Source organism: Chionomys nivalis, chromosome 19 (genome assembly GCF_950005125.1).
Source record: "Chionomys nivalis chromosome 19, mChiNiv1.1, whole genome shotgun sequence".
NCBI lineage: Eukaryota > Metazoa > Chordata > Mammalia > Rodentia > Cricetidae > Chionomys > Chionomys nivalis.
The window spans coordinates 54,046,017-54,058,383 of NC_080104.1; the positions used below are offsets into that span (position 1 = coordinate 54,046,017).

Genomic DNA, 12,367 nt, shown 5'->3' on the forward strand with positions numbered 1-12,367 from the left:
CCATCAGGAACTCCTGAGGGTCTCGTGCTCAGAGCAGCTGCAAGCATTACAAGTTGTTTACAAGAAATTCAGGATCTGGGGCTTCACAACTCCCAACAACTCTCCTCTGAAACCATTTGAGACAGGTCCCCACAGTTCAAAACACCCACAGTGCATCTGTCTTCCATGTTCCTACTAGTACGGTCCATTTAGCCCCACTTAAAGTATTCAACTGTTTTTCTAATCCAAAGTCCCATCCTCCACATTCCTCCAAAGAGAAGCATGGTGAGGCCTATCACAACAAAACCCCAGCCCCTGGTACCAACTTCTGTCTTAGCTTTAGTTTTATTGCTATGAGGAGACATTATGACCACAGCAACTCTTACATAGGAAAACATTTAATTGGGTGCAGGCTTGCAGCTTCAGAAGTTTAGTCCGTTATCATATGGTGGGAAGCATGGTGGCATGGAGGCAGACATGGTGCCAAAGAAGGAGCTGAGGGTTCTGTATCTTGATCTGCAGTGTGATTGTGAACACTGAGCCTGGGCTTGAGCTTCTGAGACCTCAAAGCCCACCCCCTAGTGACACACTTCCTCTAAGAAAGCCATACCTACTCCAATAAGGCCACACCTCCTAAAGTTGCTGCTCCCTATGAGCCTATGAAGGTCATTTTCCTTTCCAGAAACCTTGAAAGAAGAAAAACACAGCTACCATGTGGCCTAGTATCTGCCAAAATGCATATAGGAGACCTTGCTACATGGCTCAAGTAGCCCCCTCTTCCTCCACATCCCGGCCATCTACAGAATCATACCTTGAGATTTTAAAATAGCCAATAAAATTATAAGTTATCAGGTGTGGGAGATGAAGTAGCAAAATCACACTTTAAAAGCCTTATTATACTGTACTTGTCATTTGGTTCTTTTGATCCGGGACTCTGCCCAGTGTGGTAGCATAAATAAAAGCTCTTTCCTAAAGAAGCCCTGGAGTCCCATCTCTTTGATCAGAATCCCACAACACCACAGTCTTGAACTGTGACATCAACTTCATTCAAATTATAAGCCCCAGAGAAATAAAGGCTTTGGAAACCTTGAAATAAAGAATTAACCTTATTTATTTTGTTTTGTTTTGTTTTGTTTGAGACAAGGTTTCTCTGTAGTTTTGGAGCTTGTCCTGGAACTAGCTCTTGTAAACCAGGCTGGCCTTGAATTCACAGAGATCCGCCTGCCTCTGCCTCCGAGTGCTGGGATTAAAGATGTACGCCACCACCGCCTGGGAAATTAATCTTATTTTCAAGAGATGACGTTTTTCACCATAGAGAATTTTTGTGTTTTAAAAGGAAACTTTTCTCAGTCCTTCTGTCCTGCTCTGTCTTTCCTTACATCTTCCCTGTTTGGCTCCCTGCCTTGCTCTTTCCCTTGTCTGCAGCTGAACCTGTCCAGTCTTGAATGTGCTGTCTTTTTCATCGATGAACACTCGGCTCATCACTTCTGATGTGTAACCCATTTCTCACTTTTATCACTTACTCTTACACACTACCAAGGACATTGACTGCTGAAGGGCCAAGGTCCCCAAACAGGGGCACACAGGAGAGGTTTAAGGTCCATGTGTTCAAGATCAGCTCTGATATCTTGCTCCGTTTGTCTGAGGATTGATCATTAATCCAGCGCCTACATAAACATAAACGTCTTCCCTGGGAAGGGGACAGAACCACCTGAAGCCATGGCTAGTACATTAAGTCCTGCTGCTGCGACTCAGACCCAGGAGCCTCCTGCGATGTCTCAGCGCATTCAGAATGCAGCTGACATCTCCGTCATTGTCATCTACTTCATAGTCGTGCTAGCTGTTGGGCTGTGGGTATGTGGGAACCATGCAGGCTTCTGGGTGGGCACCGGGCTCGGGGCACAGTGTCCTGGAATGGAAGACGTGTGTCGTGATAAACGGAGGCGACAATAGATTGTTACGGACGTCGTTGTTGGATCTGAATCATTTTCTGGCATGTGGTAGTGCTGGGTGGGCTCATTTTTAAGGCAACACGATTATTTGAATAGAGGGAGGACTGAGAACAGCAGACTTACTCTGATTTATCTCCACTACCTGGAGAAAGGGGGAAAACATACTATCTCACCTTCTTTATTTCCTCTTATTGTCTGAATTTCTGACTTGGTGAGGAGACCATTGGAACCATTAGTGTTCTCTTCATTTGTTTTCAGTACTGAAGTCTATGATGCAGATATTCACCCAACACAGCACAGCCCCTCAGGCTGTGTTCACAACTGACAGTCAGTGGCTGCTCTGCAGAGAGAATGCTTTCTTAAAATCCTCCTGGCCCGTGAATTCCATTGAGACATGGTCCGTGCAACAATGCTGACAGTTCACTCCTGCTAGCACCCTGGCCAGTGTAAATGGAGCTCTGCGCTGTACCTGCTGCTGTTTATCCTCTCTTTTCTTCCCTCCTACTCAGGCCATGGTGAAAAGCAACAGAGGCACTGTTGGAGGCTTCTTCCTGGCTGGCCGAGATGTGGCTTGGTGGCCGGTAAGTGGGCCGGAGGTTTCTGGAGATAAATTCATTCATTCACTCTCTGTGTTCCCATTGGGAATATTAATAGTTAAAGATGTGCTGGTGGCATCTTTCTGAAATCCTTGACATCATGGTTGTGGCCTATAATAGAGAAACTGGAGTGCCATCACCTGAGAGGCTCAGCCTTGCCTCTAGGAGGCCCCGTTGAGCTCTCCCCGTGTTTTTCCTTCAGGAGTATTACCAAGAACCTTCTGCCTTGGCTTCTTACTAGCTCTACACCCTCTTCCTTTGTTCCCAGTCCTGTGCTAATTCAGTCCTGTGTCTGAATTCGTTCACTCTGCTTCTCTTTCCATGTCCAGATAAGTCCCCTATCATTCCTGACCTGCCACATTTTTCTGGTGAGCCCTTATGTTGTATACAGTCTCTGATAGTATGCTGTGCCCCTGTGATGGTGTTCATGGCCATCCCTTTTGACTCTTACCTTCCTGCTTTTTTTTTTTTTCTTTTTTTTCTTTTTTTTTTTGGTTTTTCAAGACAGGGTTTCTCTGTGGCTTTGACCTTCCTGCTTTTTAATGTGTAACTATTTTGGCTAGATTTCCATTGCAAGAGGCTGTATCTTCCTCTCTGACCTTAGAAAGTGTTAGAGCTGGATTCTGTATGTAGCAGGTCCCCAGGACTGGGACTCTATCAAAATCTGTTTACTTGTTTACATAGGATGAGAGGAGACGGGGATTGAGAAAGACCTGGCTTGCTGCAAGTACAAAACAGACTTTCATTTTTGACAGGCTGTTAGACACTGCCTTCCCCAAACCTGTCAGCATTAGCTAGCCCCAAAGCGGCAGCGTATCTCCATTTCATCCAGGCAGCTGAATAGAAAGAGGGATGTGGAGACGGCTGAAAGAGTGGGAATAGACACAGCACTTCAAGGTCTCAAACACCAATTTTGCAGAATAAAGTTTGGTGTTCATCCATGGCCTCTCACAAGACCGCTCTTAGCATTTGCAGCTTAAGACCTGCAGGCAACGCCACAGAAAGGAAGGCAACTGACAAGAGCGTCCCAGGCTGGGAGGCTGGGTGGGGATTCCCTCATTCTGGAGTATGAGGTCCTTAAGACTGATTTAAGTCCTAAAACTCTTACGAGGGCTGGCAGTGGGTCAAAGAGGCTTATTTAGAAGTATATTGGCAGAAACATCAAAGTACCTCTGAGGCAGCACTCAATAAGCTCATCTGGGAGGCAAAACTGTAAACATGTTAGGGTTCACGGGCAGTGTAATCTCCAACAACCCAATCCTGGCACCACAGCATGGAAGGTGCTGTGTTAAGCAAGGGAGCTTGGTTGTCTTCCAACAGATCCGTTTATGGCAAAGAAACCTTTACTTTCCCTTTCCCCCCAATACCATCACTCTTGAGGGTTTAAAACAATTTAGCCATTCAAAATCCTTAAATCACATTCCTCAATCTGTTGTGTTGATGAGGGCTTAGGCTTGTTCTGCGCCATGCAAGAATGCCTCCTCACCAAGAGGCAGGCCATAGGGGAAAACTTGGAAACTCTACAGTCAAACAATACAATAATTCAGTGAACCTAATAGCTGTCTACAGAACATTTTACCCAAACAGCAGCCCATGAGGCTTTCACCAAAACAGATCACAGATAAAGAGTCAAAGCCAGTCTTATCACAAACACTTAGACAATTCAAGGGATTCATAAGACTCCCACATGCTGGGAAATGTAGGAGGAGACCGCTAGTTAGCCCTGGCTGCTTAGCCCTGAAATAATCACACAGAAACTGTATTAATTAAATCACTGCTTGGTCCATTAGCTCTAGCTTCTTATTGGCTAATTCTTACATATTAATTTAACCCATTTCTATTAACCTGTATATTGCCACATGGCTGTGTCTTACCAGGTAAAGTTCTCAGCATCTGTCTCTGGTGGCTCCATGGCTTCTCTCTGACTCCACCCTCCTTTTTCCCAGCATTCAGCTTAGTTTTCTTGGCCTAGCTAAATTCTGCTGTGTTATAGGTCCAAAACAGTTTCTTTATTCATTAATGGTAACCACAGCATACAGAGGGAAATCCCACATCAGGGACATCTAGAAGAAAAGATAAATTCTAGATAGACACAATCTAACAAAACTAAAACAAAATGAAGTAAATTATTTAAACTTGTGTGAAAAGAAATTCAGACCCTATGACAATTAGCAGTCAATGGACCAATGAAGTCTTTAGGACTTCTCAAGTAGAAAAAGTGCCTTAGAGATTGGGTGGTAGAATTTCTTCTTTCTCATCCTCTTTTTTTTTTTTTGGTTTTTTTTTTTCGAGACAGGGTTTCTCTGTAGTTTTGGAGCCTGTCCTGGAACTAGCTCTTATAGACCAGGCTGGTCTTGAACTCACAGAGATCCACCTGCCTCTGCCTCCCGAGTGCTGGGATTAAAGGTGTGCGCCACCACCGCCCGGCATCTTTTTTCTTTTTTTGAGACAGTGTCTCTCTAGTAAAACCCTGGCTGTCCTGGAACTCACTCTGTAGACCAGGCTGGACTTGAGCTCAGAGATCCATCTTTCTCTGCCTCCTGAGTGCAAGAATTAAAGGCATGCACCACCACTGCCTGGCTCTTCTTTTTTAAAAGAGATGTTTTGCTTATTCTTCTTCTTTTTTTTTTTTTGATTTGAGATAGGGTCTCTGAAACTAATTTCTAAGCTGGTCTCAGACTCAGTGCTCCTGCCCCCCCCCCAGTCAAGTACTGACCCAGAGGCATGCACTGCTGTACCTGGCAGAGTCACCTGCTTTTTGTTTTATTTTTATTTTGTGAAGGAGGGTCTTCTGTACAGTGGAGGCTAGCTTTGAACTTGCGATCCTCTTACTTCAGCCTCCCACCCACTTGGTTTTCATGTATATGCCACCAGACCCAACACACAAGGTGATAGTTTTACCCTGTGTATGTGTGCGGTGTTCGGGATGTGTGTGGAAGCGTGACTGCATATGTGTGGGTACATGTGTGTATGAAGTTCTGCATTTATACGGGTGTATCCTCATGTAGGGGCCTGCAGTTGACATTGGGTTCTTTCTGGACCACTCTCTGCTTTGTTGGTTTAGACAAGATATCTCCCTGAACCGGTTCTAACTAAACCCAGCTTGACCCAGAAAGTCTCAATTTCTACCCCTGAGTTCTGAGACTAAGGTGGCAGCCACAACTTCCTGGATTTGCTGGGTTCTGGGATCTTAAGTAGGGTCCTTAACCTTTCACCAAATGTGCTTTATCCATGGAATCATCTCTCTAGTCCCTGCAAGGCAATGTTTAAAGGAAATCATTGGAGGGTATTTTCCATTGAAATTCAGTGATGTATCCTATGTAAACATCTGGTTTCCTTCTGCCTCATATATTATGTCTTCTGTTCAGTAGAACAGAAAGACTCCCCCCAAATCACACACACACACACACACACACACACACACACACACACACACACTTTTAGATCATGAACTGCATTTGGTTTGGGAATCCTGTTCTAAGAAGTGATTGAAACACAGCATCCTCTGTCTGTATCAATAGCTCTACTTTGGCTCTTTTAGCTTCAGCCACACTCTGTTCTCTTGCATTGCAGATGGGTGCCTCTCTCTTTGCCAGCAACATTGGCAGCAACCATTTTGTGGGCCTGGCTGGAACGGGAGCAGCTTCAGGGATTGCTATTGCAGCGGTGGAATGGAACGTAAGGAGAGTCGAAGGCTCTTCTATGAGCTAACATCCACTTTCACTTCCCCATCGATCAAATGCACTCCTAATTTTCTTTCCCCTTCCTGGACCCTGTATTTAGGAATCTACTATATAAAATACAAAAGCAATGGTTCTGCCTCATGAGGAACTTCCAAATGAACTCGGGAGTGTAGAAAACATCGGGAGAGAATCTGCACAGCATACTGAGGGGTGGCTTTGGGAGGACGTGCCACATAGATGAGGGGCAGAACTTGGCACGTGCTGCAGGAACTTGAGCTTATCTTCCCCCCAGTGTTTTGTAGTATGCATACTGGTGAGGGGATGACACCAGTATAGAAGAAAATCCGATTATGGACAAAGTTTAGACAGCTCATCCCTGAACGGACTTAGGACTGACTGCAAATCATCATAAATACCTTTGTTCTTCCCTTGTTATATTTGTGTCCTAATTTTACATTAGTAGCATGAGGGCCTCTAGTCTACACCCAGCCTCCAGATACGCTCTTTGGCCAGAGTGTGATTCTGATAGTGCTGTGGACTTTGTCTCTGTAGTCACGTTCAGATGGCCCTCTTCGGTGTGGCTCATGGACTGCAGATAACTCAGCTGGCCTCAATTAACCTGTGACACTGTATGTAGATGGAGACTACACTTTAGTTTCTCGGCTGCCCAGACCCGAATAATCACACAAAGCTATATTAATTACAACACTGTTTGGCCAATGATTCAGGCGTATACCTAACTAGCTCTTATGCCTTAAATTAATCCATTTCTATTATTTTATATTTTCCCATGAGGCTCGTGGTTTATTACCTCTTGCTTCTTGGGTGGCTGCATGGTGTCTGCCTGACTCTGTCTTCTTTCCTCCTCTGTCTCTGCTTGGATTTCCCACCTTGCTCTATTCTGCCCTGCCATATACAAAGCAGTTTCTTTATTAACCAGTGGCAAGAAAACATATTCACAGCACAAAGAGGGGAATCCCACATCAACTGTGCTTGCCTAATCTCTACGAGATGAGGTGAAGTTTCTCCCTCTATAAGTATTACTGCATAAAGTAGTTGCCTCACATGGTTGTTAAAGCAACAATTTTACTATCAAGAACCTGCAAACACCATGTATTAATTACTGTGTCTCTGCTGTTATTTTGTCTTGGAAAGTAAGATTAGCACCAAGAATCTCAAATAGCTCCAGATTTTCTTTATCCTTCTGATTGCTTCAGCCATTCAAGAATATAATACTCACTGCCTGCCATTCAAGGACAATACTTTGTGATAAAGACTTTATGCTTTTCTAGTGACCCAACTATGCCCCACTCTGCCATGTCGTCTGGTCATCTCTTACCTCAAGTCTTGGGTCAAGGTCTATGTCTCAGAAGGTGTTGGCCTCTGAGTCATGAACACAGAGTAAGGAAGGAAGAGATAGCTGTCCAAAGACCTTAATGGTTTCAGTGGAACAAGATATAAAAAAAGTCTTTTTCTGGTTTTCTACCCAATGGTCTAGGTCTCACAAGCAATGCCTCTTTAACTTAATACTCTCTCCTCGCTTTCTTACAGGCCCTGCTTATGGTGCTAGTTCTCGGGTGGGTGTTTGTCCCTATCTACATCAAGGCTGGGGTGAGTATCTACACATCCTCAAACGAGCCTGCCAGAAGTTATATCCAGTATGCTTTGCTTCACTAACATCTCAGGAGTGAAACTTAATACCCAACCTTCTCCTGGTCTGCTGCTAAAAATATACAGGTGACACAAATCCCATTCCCTTCCTGTAAGGGCTCAGTGCAGAATGTGGCTCAGACTGGTGAGGAATCTGTAAGGCCCTGTGTAATAACCACTGTGGCCATCTTTCCTTGGTGCAGGAACTTGAGTCTAGAACCAAGGGAGGCTCATCAGAAGGAATCAGAAATGACCTGGCATTATCCTGAGGGGCATCACCTTTATAGGCAGGAAAAGTCAGACCCCAGAGTGATAGAGAAAGCTATACAAACACTAAACATCATGAAAGATCTTGCATTATTTGAAAGTCAGTTAAAAAATAGAGAGTATATGCAGGAAATGTGGTAGGAGACAGAGGTAGAGTGCACGCATGCGCGCGCGGGCTTGCGTATCTGTGTGTGTTCAATTGTGAAAGACAGGCGTCCTCTCACCCATGTTCAGGAAGTATGGTAGTAGACAGAAGTGGGGTTGCATGTGTGTGGGGAGGGGTTAAATTGTGAAAGACAGGCGTCCTCTCACCCTCTGGGAAGGGAGCAGCATGGGCTTTTAGATCCTCAGAGTTCATGATTAGATTTGTGTTCTATTCAGTCATCTGAGAGGAGAATGAACTTGATTAGGTGACCTCTGGGTGGCAATTTAACAAGGACACTGCAAAATAAATCACAGTTTTGTTGGAAGGAGAGATCTTCCTGGGACAGAGACAATTGGCTTAATGGCAAATGAGAATTGAGGGTGGTGTAAAGTGTGAAACGTCCAGTAGTCGAGCTGAGATTACCGCGGGATGTTAATGGGTTAACGGGAAAGCAATGATTCCTCTTGGGAATGGGAATAGGTGCCTTTGAAGTATGTTTTAGTTAATTCCCTGTATCTATGTTTTAATTAATTCCATTTATCTATGTTTTAGTTAATTCCATGCACCTATGTTTTAGTTAATTCCATGTATCTATGTTTCAGTTAATTCCATGTATCTATGTTTCAGTTAATTCCATGTATCTATCAAAAGGGTAGAAGTCAATACTTTGTAGAGAAAACAACTTTATTTAGCTCACAGCCAGGGTAATCAAACCACATGGTACCTGAAACACCTTGGCTGCTGCTGCATCAAAATATGGTGAAGAAATGGAAAGGAAATGGTTGCTGGAGAAGGAGCCAAGCAAGTGCTTGATGAGCACCATTCAGAATCCGTCTCCGCTGGGGGACCTCCCGCTCCGACTGTCTTCCCACTGAGCCCTACCTTGTACAGACAGCCCAAGCCCAACACCGTCACGTGGGGCACCAAATCTGAACCTCATGAAACCTTAGAGAGACAAATTATTCAAGTCATAGAATTCCGTCCCTGGTTCTCAAAGAGCATGCTTTTCTCACAGTAAAACACACTCAGGCTAGGGCAGTGGTTCCAAAACCTGAGGTCAATTTAGAAGCAGCTCAAAAGTCCAAATACAAATTCTTTTTTAAAAAAATTTTATATTATTATTACAAATTTTCACCTCCTCCCATTTCCCTCTCCCTTCTCCCTATCCCCTCTTCCCCTCCCTCTCCAGTCCAAAGAGGAGTCATGGTTCCCTGCCCTGTGGGAAGTACAAGGTCCTCCCCCCTCCATCCAGGTCTAGGAAGGTGCGCATCCAAAGAGGCTAGGCTCCCACAAAGCCAGTACATGCAGTAGGATCAAAACCCAGTGCCATTGTCCTTGGCTTCTCAGTCAGCCCTTCTTGTCAGCCACATTCAAGAGTCCTGTTTGATCACATGCTCCATCAGTCCCAGTCCAGCTGGCCTTGGTGAGTCCCCATTAGATCGGCCCCACCGTCTCAGTGGGTGGACCCATCCCTCGTGGTCTTGACTTCCTTGCTCATGTTCTCTCTCCTTCTGCTCCTCATTTGGACCTTGGGAGTTCAGTCCAGTGCTCCAATGTGGGTCTCTCTCTCTCTATCTCCATCCATCTCCAGATGAAGGTTCTATGGTGATATGCAAGATATTCATCAGTGTGGCTATAGGATAGGGCCAGTTCAGGCGCCCTCTCCTCAGCTGCTCAAGGAACAAGCTAGGGACATCTCCTTGGACACCTGGGAACCCCTCTAGAGTCCAGTCTTTTGCCAACCCTAAAATGGCTCCCTTAATTAAGATATATACTTTCCTGCTCCCATATCCACTCTTCCTCCATCTCAACTGTCCTATTCCCCCAAGCTCTCCCCATCCTTACCTTCTCACTTCTCTCTCCCCCTCTCCCCTTACCCTCACCCAACCCCTACCCCCAAGCTCTCAATTTTTGCCTGGCAATCTTGTCTACTTTCAATATCCAGGAGGAAAACTACATGTTTCTTTGGGTTCACCTTACTATTTAGCTTCTCTAGGATCATGAATTATAGGCTCAAAGTCCTTTATTTATGGCTAGAATCCACGAATGAATGAGTACATACCATATTCATCTTTTTGGGTCTGGTTACCACACTCAGGATAGTGTTTTCTATTTCCGTCCATTTGCACGCAAAATTCAAGATGTCATTGTTTTTTACCGCTGGGTAGTACTCTAATGCGTACATATTCCACACTTTCTTCATCCATTCTTCCATTGAAGGGCATCTAGGTTGTTTCCAGGTTCTGGCTATTACAAATAATGCTGCTATGAACATAGTTGAACGGATGCTTTTGTAGTATGATAGAGCATCTCTTGGGTATATTCCCAGGAGTGGTATTGCTGGATCCTGGGGTAGGTTGATCCCGAATTTCCTGAGAAACCGTCGCACTGCTTTCCAAAGTGGTTGCACAAGTTTGCATTCCCACCAGCAACGGATGAGTGTACCCCTTTCTCCACAACCTCTCCAGCAAAGGCTATCATTGGTGTTTTTGATTTTAGCCATTCTGACAGGTGTAAGATGGTATCTCAAAGTTGTTTTGAGCCGGGCGGTGGTGGCGCACGCCTTTAATCCCAGCACTTGGGAGGCAGAGACAGGCGGATCTCTGTGAGTTCGAGACCAGCCTGGTCTACAAGAGCTAGTTCCAGGACAGACTCCAAAACCACAGAGAAACCCTGTCTCAAAAAACCAAAAAAAAAAAAAAAAAAAAAAGTTGTTTTGATTTGCATTTCCCTGATTGCTAAGGAGGTTGAGCATGACCTTAAGTGTCTTTTGGCCATTTGAACTTCTTCTGTTGAGAATTCTCTGTTCAGTTCAGTACCCCATTTTTTAATTGGGTTAATTAGCATTTTAAAGCCTAGTTTCTTGAGTTCTTTATATATTTTGGAGATCAGACCTTTGTCTGTTGTGGGGTTGGTGAAGATCTTCTCCCAATCAGTAGGTTGCAAATTTATTTTTTCTTAACAGCTCAATAATATTCCATTGTGTAAATGTAATGAATTTCTATTATCCATTCAACAGCTGATGGACACTTGGGCTATTTCCGAATTCTAGCTATTATGTATAGAGAATGAATGGACATGGGCAAGGATCTCTGTGGTAGGCTGTAGAATCCTTGGGGTACTTGCCCAAGAGTGGAATAGCTGGATTTTGAGATAGATCTATTCCCAGATTCCTGAGGAGCCACCACAATGATTTCCATAGTAGCTATAGTTTTAATTTACATTTTCTTGATGATTTTGGGCATTGAACATTTCTTTAAGTGTTTCTTAGCCATTTGTGTTTTATCTTTTGAGAACACTCTGCTTATATCTGTACACAATTTTTAAATTGGGTTGTTTGTTTTCTTGATATTCAGTTTTAAAAATTCTTTATTTATTTTAGATACTAACTCTCTTTCAGATACGGGGTTGGTAAAGGTCTTTCCCATCCTGTAGGCGGTGGCTTTGTCTGAATGACAGTGGCTTTGCAATACAGAAGCTTTTCTGTTTCATGCGGTCGCATTTACTAATTGTTGAGCTTAGTGCTTGAGCTATCTGTTTAGTTTTTACCTGGACAATTGCCTCTTTGTAAGAGTGGGGAATTGATGTTACCCACTATCACTGCATTAGGGTCAATTATGATTGTTGATGTAGTAGTATTTCTTTTATGAAACTCTGTGTCCTTGTGCTTGGTGCATAAATGTTTGGTGCAGAGTGTCCTTCCCTATCTCCTCTGATTAGTCTCAATTTGAGGCTATTTTGTCTAAAATTAAAATAGTTACATCAGATTGCTTCTTGGTTCAACTACCCTTCCCCACTTGATTATTCCCAAGACACCATACATAGCTCTTAACCGTCCTTAGGTGCTTAGCAGACATATGTTCGAGGTGACTTTCTGTTGACGTCTCTCTCTGCAGGTGATGACCATGCCAGAATACCTCAGGAAGCGGTTTGGTGGGCAGAGACTTCAGATCAGCCTCTCGGTCCTCTCCCTCTTCATCTTGGTGGCCATCCAAATCTCCGTGAGTTCAGCACCCCCTGTCATATTAGCTGTCAGACACTGCTTGATAGGATTGGAGTGATAAGGTCACAAGCGGAGTGTGTGCTTGCTCAACA

The 12,367-nt window shown here is 44.2% G+C and overlaps 1 protein-coding gene across 1 annotated transcript in view; it reads left to right on the top strand.

Annotated features, from left to right (window-relative positions):
- The first annotated feature begins 1,698 nt into the window (after positions 1-1,698).
- Positions 1,699-12,367, top strand: part of LOC130861878 (solute carrier family 5 member 4-like) — a 33,214-nt gene continuing 22,545 nt past the window's right edge. The window contains exons 1-5 of the mRNA XM_057751153.1: positions 1,699-1,833; positions 2,441-2,512; positions 6,101-6,205; positions 7,762-7,821; positions 12,169-12,273. Of these exons, the coding sequence (XP_057607136.1) occupies positions 1,699-1,833; positions 2,441-2,512; positions 6,101-6,205; positions 7,762-7,821; positions 12,169-12,273 (477 nt within the window). The remainder of the gene's footprint in view (positions 1,834-2,440; positions 2,513-6,100; positions 6,206-7,761; positions 7,822-12,168; positions 12,274-12,367) is intronic.